Here is a 10100-nt window from a genome sequence, read left to right as displayed (position 1 = left end):
GGGTTGGCAGTGCGATGGACGGGGTGGAGGGGGCCATCATCATCTAACTAAACAGCCACTAATTGGACAAGAGCGTTTTTAATTAAGCGTCCATCTATTAAAATAGACAGTAGATCAGACGATTACCAAAGCACTAAATGGGATGATATGGACACACGGGGACAGTGCGGTTCAGAATTGTAATTGTTAAAAAGCTAAGGTATACCAAAACAGGACCGATATGTTATAAAGTTTGAAACATTTTTTTTGTCTTCACTTTTCTATATGTTTTTAAAATTTAAACCTATATTGTGCATCTAATACGATAACATTAAAAATATTTAATACAGACCATTGTAGTTTGTTATTTAAACCATAATATTTATAAGCTAATTTTTTGATTTACCATTTATTTGAAAACAAAAACCATATGAATAAAAAAGTATGAAAAAAACATTTTTAACCCTCTTATCTCAATTCTTCCTTATTCTGTTTCTTATCAATGGACAGCCACGTAGTGACGAAGCGCACCGAGAGGGTGTGAAAGTAGATTGCTTTACATACTAATGTAAATGGTAGAAAAAAATAATCTTAGATTTTGGTAGATTTTGGTGGGCAAAGAATGTATTCGAAAAACCAACAAAATTCTATTTAAAATTTAAGGCTTTGCACAATAGTCTCAAAGTTTTGTAAAAATTACTAATGCGACAAGTAGTGCCAAATGGAAACGCATTCCTAAAAATTCCGTTCGAGACTAGGACCTTAAAATGCAAAAATATATATAACCGCCGCATTTGATATCTGTTATATTTCACGATCGAAAGTTTTGAAAAGGACTGAACTTTACACAATCAATTGAGTAAAGCGGCTAATGTGATGTTATTGATTAAATGAATAAATGAAGTGTAGAATAAAATCCCCTAGACTTTTTATTAAAATTTCTTGAAATCAAAACAAGTAAAGGATGCCTTAAAGTTGGTTGAGACTTGAATAGATCTGAAAATGTGACGAAAACAGGTAGAAAAGCCCTAAAAAAGTCTGGCTGTTGATTTTTTAAATTGAACTACAAAAGCGAAACGCACTGTATGGATAGATTTTAAATTGAACACGCGTAGCAGTCACGGCAAATGGCGATCGCGAGTGAAGATAATTGGGCGTGCGTTCCATTAAACGTCGCCGGGTTTTTGTCGTCGCCTTTTTGAAACATGGCCATGGAAATAAAAATGGAGAAAGCCATCGCTAAAATTCGCCCGGTGGCAATGAAAAACCATGCAGTTGGAGTTTTTTGGTCTACGTCCTTTGTTGGGACTGGTTTGTATTTTGTATTTTGTAATTTGTATTTTGTATATAAGGTATCAACAGAATTGTTTAAGGGTTCATCATTTGTTACTTGATATATAACTTTAACAATTAAAACTAGGAATTTCTCTTCATTACACCTTCTCACTCATTCACTCACTCACGCCGCAAGCAAATGCCGGCTATGTACACAGAAATCACAAACACAAGCTAGTTAGTTTAACCACTAATGTTAGACCGACTGGGAAGGGGTAAGGGGCAAAAGGGCAAAGGGTAATTGATAATTGGTAAAGGGAAACCTTATAAAGATGGAGACAAAACAAACAAAAAAAAAAAACACATTGGACTAAGCGATGGCGAAAGAACAGCCGTTTAGCTGATTACGAAAAGGTATCAAGTCGAAATGAATCAGAGTTAGTTGGGCATGCCCACGCCCTGTTGGAAACCCAGCGTCTCCTGCTGCTTCTTCACCTCGTCCTGCATCTCGATGGCCAGCTTCTTGTACTTTTCCGCCTCCTTCTCGTTCTTCTCGATCCCATCGCCCCGGGCGTACATCTGGCTGAGATTGGCGCACGCGTACATGTTGCGCAGCTCGCACGCCTTGTGGGCGAACTGGAACGCCTTCTTCATGTCCTTCAGCACAATGTAGTCGGAGTCTTTCAGCGGCGTCGTCTTCCCATCCTTGGGCGGCGCCACAGGCCCACTTCCGGCGGACGCAGTCGCCGCACTCTGGTCCGGCTTCTTTTGCACACCCGAGATGTGCATGCCGGAGAGGTAGAAGCAGGCGGTGGCGTTGTTCATGTCGCAGCTCTTGGTCAGGAACTCCAAGCCCTGCGGAATAAGGCACAAGTTATTATGCGGTTCAGCAATATATATAGTAGGTCGAAATAATAGCGATAGTTCCCTTTCAAATAAAATAAAATAATGGACATTGAGTTCCAAATTAATTTGGAAAGAATAAGCAAAAATAGTTCCTAAGAAATGATATCTACAGCAAATAACAACAGCGAAAAATGTTAAATTTATAGCAAGTACTTAATGCTGCCATTGACAGCTAATCAGGATGTTTTCTTAGTTTACAATTAGCTTTATATGGATACCTCATCAACAATAAATGTTGAATGAACTTTATTGGCCAATTGATTATGGGGAATTTGCTACCAGATACTAAGATTCACATGTATTTTTGCTTAACATGTTGAACACAGTTGTAGGTGCTTATACGTTATTAACGATTTGTGTACCTTTAAAAGTACATATACAAAATTTATGAACAGGAACTTCAGGACCCACCATTAGTGGCCATTTTATCAGGATGTCTTATAAAATTTACAATACATAGTATTTAAGGGAACAAAAAATGCTTGTAATATAGCTTTGGCAATCTCCTACTGACTACAAGACGTTTTTCAGTATGCAAGGAAAGTAGAACTTCTAAAACTAGTAGATTTGACATATTATCAAATTGATCATGTAAAACTTAGTTTAGGCAATCCATTTGTGATGCTCGCCCCTACTTCAGAATGTGAGCAGTACTTTTGAGAGGTAAACCTTTAAAGTAGGGATATATTAACTACACAGCAATGTAATCACATATTCTAGATTTGGGCCTACACTCTTAGCGCCTCTGCGCTGTGCTTGTGCTATTATTTCGATGGTAGTTTACAGATCGCGATTTAGTGATCCTGCACATCCTTTTGCTGATGTTCACCTGTGCTACAAGGTGCTCTTAGGTAGGCAAAGTAAGCAGAAGAACCTTAAAACGTGGGAAACTACAAACTACAGAGCAATGTAACCTTATATTCTAGATATGGGCCTACACTCTTAGCGCCTCTGCGCTGTGCTTGTGCTATTATTTCGATGGCACAGGAGTGAGTCTGCAGCCATTACCTTGGGCACATTCCGGTCGATCTCCTTGGGCATGGACCGCGAGACGAGCAGCAGGCCGGAGTGAAGGCAGGCGTCCGAGTCGTTCAGGTTGCAGCCCTTCTCGTAGTACTCGTAGGCCACCCGGGGATCGCCCTTGCTGCCGCTTTTGCCCTTTCCGAGGAAGCTGTAGTTGCCGTACTTGTAGCAGGACTTTGCGTAACCGTAGTCGTCGCACGTCGACTTGTACACCTTGGAGGCCTTCTCGAAGTCCTTCTTGATGCCCTCCAGATAGTCGCCCAGCAGGTGGCAGGCTGCAAAATGCGAAATGTGTTTAGTTCTGGCCCATAAATTGTTTTGTAATATTGCCGCCCCGCGAAACCTAGGTTATACATTCGTTTCATGTATTGTTGTTCTTGTTGTTGTTGGTCGCTGGCCGCCGGCTGAGCGCTCACCTTCCGGCTTCTTTTCGGAGTAGCACCCGAAGCGGTACTCCACGCCCAGCTTGTCAATGTACTCCTTCACGTCCGACTCCTTCTTCAGGTCGTAGGCCATGGTCGTTGATTTTTAATAGATAACAACCGAAAAATATTGTGCTTGCTTTGGTTCGTCCTCTGCAGTGTGACCGTGCCGATGGCGATAGAAAAATACCATCCGGCCAGAAAAATAAATACCATTTCGTTACATTTACCAAAAAAAAAAAAAAAAAAAAAAAAAAAACCAAAACATATCGATATATTGATGCATTGATATATTTTGCACATCCCTAGCACATATGGAATACAGTGCGTCATTTAAGTAGTGCTGCAAGACGGCCACACTGGCGGACGTGTAAAAGAATCCAAATTTTGCATTTTCTCATTGTTTTTTTTTTTTTTTTGCCACCCGTGTTTTCCTCCGAAAACCGATGAGCATCCGGGCCAGAGACGTAGGAATCGGGAAACCACAATGAGTGCGCGCAGGACGAGGAGCGGTCCCACGCTAAATTTCAAGGCGGTGCTGCTGGGCGAAGGTGGGTTTCGTGAGTCGCCAATTATGGGCCATAAAACTACCCGATAACGACAATACGACCAAAATTGCAGGTTGTGTGGGCAAAACGTCGCTGGTGCTGCGCTACATGGAGGATCGCTTCAATGCCCAGCATCTGAGCACCCTGCAGGCCTCCTTTGTGACCCGCAAGGTGGCCCTCGAAGATGGGCGGCGGGCGCAGCTGAATATCTGGGATACGGCCGGTCAGGAGCGGTTCCATGCATTGGGGCCCATCTACTATCGCGGCTCCGACGGCGCGCTGCTCGTCTACGACATCACCGACCAGGACTCGTTCCAGAAAGTCAAATCGTGGGTGCGCGAGCTGCGCCAGATGCGCGGCACGGAGATTGCCCTGATCATTGTCGGCAATAAGACTGATTTGGAGGAGCAGCGGGCGGTGGCGTACGAGGAGGCCCTCCAATATGCCCGCACCGTGGGCGCCCAGTATGTGGAGAGCTCGGCAAAGGAGAACGAGGGCGTGGCCGAGCTGTTCGAGCTGCTCACCCATCTAATGCTGGAACAGCTCAGCCAACGGGAGCCGGATGCCAGTCCATTGCGCCTGCAGCATACCAATCCGGATGCCGATACGGATGCCCTCAGCAATTCGGAGGAGTCGGAGCTACCGGATCCCGGCGATCCCGCCGGCCAGCGATCATGCTGCGGCATTTAGCCGTCCCCCATTGTGATAGTAATCATAATTAACGTACTATGTAGGACCTGTAGCCGATGTTCATCTTATGTATATACTATATATATTTACGTGTGTGCGCAGCGCGTGTGTGTGTTTCTGTTATCAAATAACTAATTAATCCTAGAACCAAAACTAATCCTTATATTATTTGAAATTTGTTCGCCAAATTGCTCAGACACTTTGTAATCATGTTTCTCGGCACCCCTAGTTTGTATTCAAATTTCGTGTTTGTCATTTCGAACATTCGATTTATTCCGCTCTTTGTGTGCGCGCCAAGCAATAAATTAACTTATACTTGCACTTATCTTGTTTTCGGAACGGCTTTACGTCGGTAGTTGGGCTGAATCAGCCTGATTTGGCTCAAGAGCTGATAGCTCGGTGTTGCGGTGGGTAAGCGATTGTAAACCCACTTCGTAATATATCACCAGTAATGTCTGCTTTGCCGGACTGTAATCAGTGTAGATTCTGGCTTGATACCAATGAACATAATACGCCTAAAATCTTTTGAGAATTCTTAACAAATTTAACCTTAACATGAATCTATCAAAAAGAAAACGTATAAAAGCCTTCAAATAATATTTACAAAAGGTAAAACTTTTTTTTATATTTGTTTTCAAGTTGATATTTGTACGTATTTTTTGTTTTATAGAACATTTTTGGGCAAACAGTTTTGAATAATATTAAAATACTCTGTTTTCTGAAACCGGATTTAAGTAATTTCTGGATAAAAGGTCCAATTACAGTGTTTAAAAAAAAATGTATAATTTTATCACTGAAAAAATAAGTTATTAGCAGTGATCTTTTATCAATATTGATTTTACTCCGTTTTCCGAAAACTGATTCTTAAATTTGTATTTTTGATTTTGTGGTAACAGATGCATTTAAATAAATTTCAAATTTTTATGCTGAACTAAATTAATGTTATGTATGGCATAAAAATTAAAAAAAAAAATTGTACATATAATATAATTTTACTTTTACAAAAGTAAAGTAAAGTAAAAGTATTGAAATGCTCTGTTTTCCAAATAGTGAATTGAATATTTTCTTTCTTGGATTTCTACACTAAACCAAATAAGTTATTAGAAAGTAACTCCTAATAATATTGAAATACGCTGCTTTTCGAAAACAGATTTTTGAAATTTTCGACTTGTCAATTGAAAATAATCCACGTATTTCTATACCGAAACTGAATGAATAGCCCTACTTTGGCTGGAGTTTCACGACAGGTAAACACGAAATTGCCTTGTTGTGTTGTCCTTGTTTCCAATGTCAATTGTCCGGCTAATTGAAAGCTAATCACACTCCGATGTGACGCCGACGACGACGCCGACGCCTAATGATGGTTCAACTTGGGGCCCCAAAGTGGGCCAGGCTCCAGCAGGTAAATACGTGAGAACGACTCGAGGCAATGGCAGTAATTCGTGTTCATGACAATGGGCCATTAATTTCGATTCCAGGACATCGGGCAGTGCATTAGAATAATTGCCAGAGATTGCTCTGTTCCACTGCAATTACGTGGCGAAAGTCTTGGGGCCGGGCAACAGGGAAACACCTGTCCGTGTTTCCACAGGTGAAACGCCGCATCGCCAGCCCACTTTTCCACCTTCTCCGCCCTTCATTTTCCGCATTTCCCATCGACCAGCAACCAGAGACCCATGTAGTTGGCTCTCAGTTGTCGCCGGAACATGAAGCAATTGGTGGATCTGGTGAGGACCTGCTTGGTCTACGGATTCGTGATGGTGTTCAGCCTGCTCACCCGGTTCCTGAAGCGTTGCCTGGACCTCAGTCACTCGCTGGCCGTGTGAGGTGTGAGCAGAAGGAGGTGGATTCACTTATCTGGCCCAATCTTTATTCAGCCAGGTAGGAGTGTGAGTTCCGAGCTCTGAGTTCTGAGTTCTGAGTGGTGAGTGGTGAACAGTTCCATACTTATCGGACCGGCAATTAATAATGCACCTTTCGCTGGGGAAACTACGACTATTGGTACAGTGGAACCCGCCTATAAGAGCCCTACAAGGATCCTTAGTATTTGGAAAATTGTATACCTTTCGTCGATCACAAACATTTATTAACTAATTAAAGCACCAACTCATTGTTTTACTTGTTTCAAATATTTAAGCAAATTAATATAAAAAATATATATAAATTTATAATAATTTTTGTTTAATTTCAAAATGTTAATTTCGACAAGTTTTTCAAACAAATGATTTAATAATTGTATAGTAGGACTAAAATTAATTTCCAAATGATCAGAAATTTAAATATTTATTTTAATTAATTTAACAATAATAAAGTTTGTTTTAAACTGTATTTAGAATTGCTTGTACAAAATATGTAAAAAGTTTCTTGATTTATTTATTTTTTTTATTTTTTATTGTTTATTCGCTCCAAAAAGAACATTCTAAATTATCACAAATTTAAATAAACAAATATTTTTATACAAATATAAAAAAAAAAAATGTGGTTAATACGTTACAAATCGTATGATTTATATTATTTAAATGAATTTGTAATAAGTGCATGTGTTTATTATGCAAATATGTTGTTGAGGTGTGCCTCCTTTTCAGTCCACTTATTATGGCACATAGAAATCATAGGCAGAGTCCACTGTAGCTGCGGAGTAGTTGGCGCTTGTTATCTGGCCAGGTGGGGCACATGTCGATGGCTGTTCGATCGGGTCGGTTGTGGGCTTGTGAGCAGCGCGGCGCCCTAGCGCTGCTCCTCCTAATCTTGGCCGGCACGCTGGTGATCCTGCACAGGGTGATCCAGTCGCCGCTCCTCAATCAGTACGGTATCCTGCAGGATCACCTGGAGCGCCGGCAGAGCGCCCCGAACACCCGTTCCACACGATCCATCCGCACCATTCTGCTCTGGAGCGATTTCTTTGGGGACCCGCGTTGGAAGCTCTCCTGGGACACCCTCGGTCCGCAGGAGCTGCGCGACGAGCTCCGGTGTCCGGTATACCAGTGCAAGCTGAGCAACCAGCACCACATCCTGCCCGCCGTGGACCTGTACGATGCCATCGTCTTTCACGCGGCGGAGATGTACCCGCTGCTGCGACCCATTCCCCAGCAGAGGAGTGCCCACCAAATCTACGTCTTCGCTTTGATGGAGCCGCCCGGCGAGACCAAGCACCGGCTGGACGACGAGTCCGGCTTCTACAACCTCACCATGACCTATCGCCTCGACTCGGACGTGGTCTGGCCCTACGGCCAGCTGCTGGACATCGAAACGGACGCCCCGGTGGCGCCCAGTGAACGGCCCCACTGGCGCAGGCCACCGGCCTCGTTCAACGACTCGACGATCTGGGATCTTTGGGCCGGGAAGACGAAGATGGTCGCCTGGTTCGTCTCCCACTGCGAGACGCTGTCCAAGCGGGAAATCCTGGCCGAGAGGCTGCAGGAGTTCGTTGAGGTGGACATCTACGGGAAGTGCGGAACCCTCAGGTGAGCGGATGATACAAATGGTGTAAAACAAAAATTGCAGACTTTATTACATTTCCAAAATTGTTTTATAAAGAGTACGAAATACTTGAAAACTGTTTGCTACACAGAGAAACAACAAAAACCAATTTGATATTCACAGATATCATTTTTTTGAACATTGAATAATGTAAAATTGATATTAAAAAAACAAATTTTTCTATTTGAACATATCAAAGTTTGGCGTATCCAAGTATCAAGACCCAATTGATGCGGCATTTTATCAAAATGAGTATCATTGCTCATCAGTTACAAAATAATTGCATTAAAGCTAAAATTAAACAAACAATAACTGATTATTGCTATCATTGCAAGCATTTTCACTTTGAAATGAATGTAATATAATACATGTACTATATGTAATAATTATTCGATTTTTGTCACAGCTTTCAGTTGAAACCTTGGGGAAAAATAATTTATGAGTATTTAACCTAATTATTTGGCAGATTAAATTATAAGTTATTAATAAATTGAACAAGAATATATTGTAGCATATATTTATCTTAGCTTTTGTCAATTTTTCAATTTTTTGTAAATCTTAAATAAATGCTAATATTTAGTTATTAAAATTAGAAAACATTTTGAGGCCATGAAGGAAAATGTATGTTTAAACGTTCCAAAGAACTGGAGATAAAAAATAAAATAGGCATGAATACAGGTAAAAACGTTATTTATTTACACTTTAAACAATTTTGAGTGGCATTTTCTAAATCAGGCGTCCATCTGCAACAGAAAATCAAGGTCTAATCTCTGGAGGATTTTGTCGATTTAAATTTGTAAACACTATAGTATAGTATTGTATTTGAGTAACAATTTCTATAAATAGTCATCCGCAAATTTTCCATTTATTTTTAGACAATAGACTTTATCCCCAAGAAGGCAGAATTTTATTATTGATAGTTATTGGTAATAGTATTAGTTTGAGTGTTGCTAGCAATAATTTTTGTTAGATCAATTTCAAATGTTTCTGATAACAAGACTTCTAGAGAATGCATTGTATATAGAATTGCTGAAAAGCCCAAGCCAAGTAAGAAAAGAGTTAATAATTAAATTTTTAATAAAATCTTAATTATTTTTATTTAAGTATTTGAACGCTGAATGTTACTGAAGATCATCTATCATTCTAAAACTCCACTCCACAATCAATGCTACAAATTGATTTATGCATTTTAGCTGCGAAAGAGGGAATCCGCGTTGCGACTCGATGCTGGACACGGACTACCTGTTCTACCTGGCCTTCGAGAATTCGCTGTGCGAGGATTATGTGACGGAGAAGCTGTTCGATGCCCTGCACCGGACCATCATACCCGTGGTCTTCGGCGGAGCGGACTACGCGCGCTTCCTGCCGCCTCACTCGTACATCGATGCCAACCGCTTCGAGACGGTGGCTGATCTGGCCCGTCACCTGAGCTTAGTGGCCGGCAATCCGAAGGAGTATGTCGGGTACTTCTGGTGGCGACGCCACTACCGCCTGGCCTTCACCTCGCCCTTTTGCGACCTCTGCGCCCGACTCCATGACCCCGGATTTGGCCACAAGACGCAGGTCTACGGGGACATACAGTCCTGGTGGTTCAACGGTTGTCGCCTGGAAAGCCACATTGGTTTGTGATTTGAAGGGGCAAAGGCTCAAATAAAGGCTCTTTTCGGGAAGCCACCTAGCTTTTTTATTATCTTAATATATATTTATATTAAGCATATTTTTGAATTTTTTTTTTTTTGAATTAAATATTTTAAATAATTATCTTAATAACTATATA

The 10100-nt window shown here is 41.2% G+C and overlaps 3 protein-coding genes and 1 long non-coding RNA gene across 4 annotated transcripts; 3 read left to right on the top strand and 1 right to left on the bottom strand.

The window, feature by feature from the left end:
• Window positions 1-1243: 1243 nt before the first annotated feature.
• Window positions 1244-3791, bottom strand: LOC128261060 (cytochrome c oxidase assembly factor 7 homolog). Its single transcript, XM_052994500.1, has 3 exons — window positions 3600-3791; window positions 3169-3458; window positions 1244-2109 (listed from the first exon to the last, which is right to left on the bottom strand). The coding sequence occupies exons 1-3, from the start codon at window positions 3697-3699 to the stop codon at window positions 1693-1695; spliced, it is 807 nt and encodes a 268-aa protein (XP_052850460.1). The 5' UTR covers window positions 3700-3791; the 3' UTR covers window positions 1244-1692.
• A 139-nt stretch (window positions 3792-3930) lies between these two features.
• Window positions 3931-5164, top strand: LOC128261061 (ras-related protein Rab-21). The gene is made up of 2 exons (XM_052994501.1): window positions 3931-4156; window positions 4227-5164. Exons 1-2 carry the CDS (start codon window positions 4093-4095, stop codon window positions 4841-4843), a joined length of 681 nt encoding a protein of 226 aa, XP_052850461.1. The 5' UTR covers window positions 3931-4092; the 3' UTR covers window positions 4844-5164.
• A 715-nt stretch (window positions 5165-5879) lies between these two features.
• On the top strand, window positions 5880-6991 carry LOC128261062 (uncharacterized). The gene is made up of 3 exons (XR_008268209.1): window positions 5880-6245; window positions 6322-6767; window positions 6851-6991. It is a non-coding gene; the product is annotated as an uncharacterized LOC128261062 (long non-coding RNA).
• Window positions 6992-7398: 407 nt separating this feature from the next.
• LOC128261057 (alpha-(1,3)-fucosyltransferase C) lies at window positions 7399-9993 on the top strand. Its single transcript, XM_052994493.1, has 2 exons — window positions 7399-8307; window positions 9517-9993. Exons 1-2 carry the CDS (start codon window positions 7517-7519, stop codon window positions 9950-9952), a joined length of 1227 nt encoding a protein of 408 aa, XP_052850453.1. The 5' UTR covers window positions 7399-7516; the 3' UTR covers window positions 9953-9993.
• Window positions 9994-10100: the final 107 nt, after the last annotated feature.

This window comes from Drosophila gunungcola (genome assembly GCF_025200985.1).
Source record: "Drosophila gunungcola strain Sukarami chromosome X unlocalized genomic scaffold, Dgunungcola_SK_2 000050F, whole genome shotgun sequence".
Classification (NCBI taxonomy): Eukaryota; Metazoa; Arthropoda; class Insecta; order Diptera; family Drosophilidae; genus Drosophila; species Drosophila gunungcola.
Note: the sequence above shows the minus strand (reverse complement) of the source record. Positions and strands in the feature narration are given on the sequence as shown.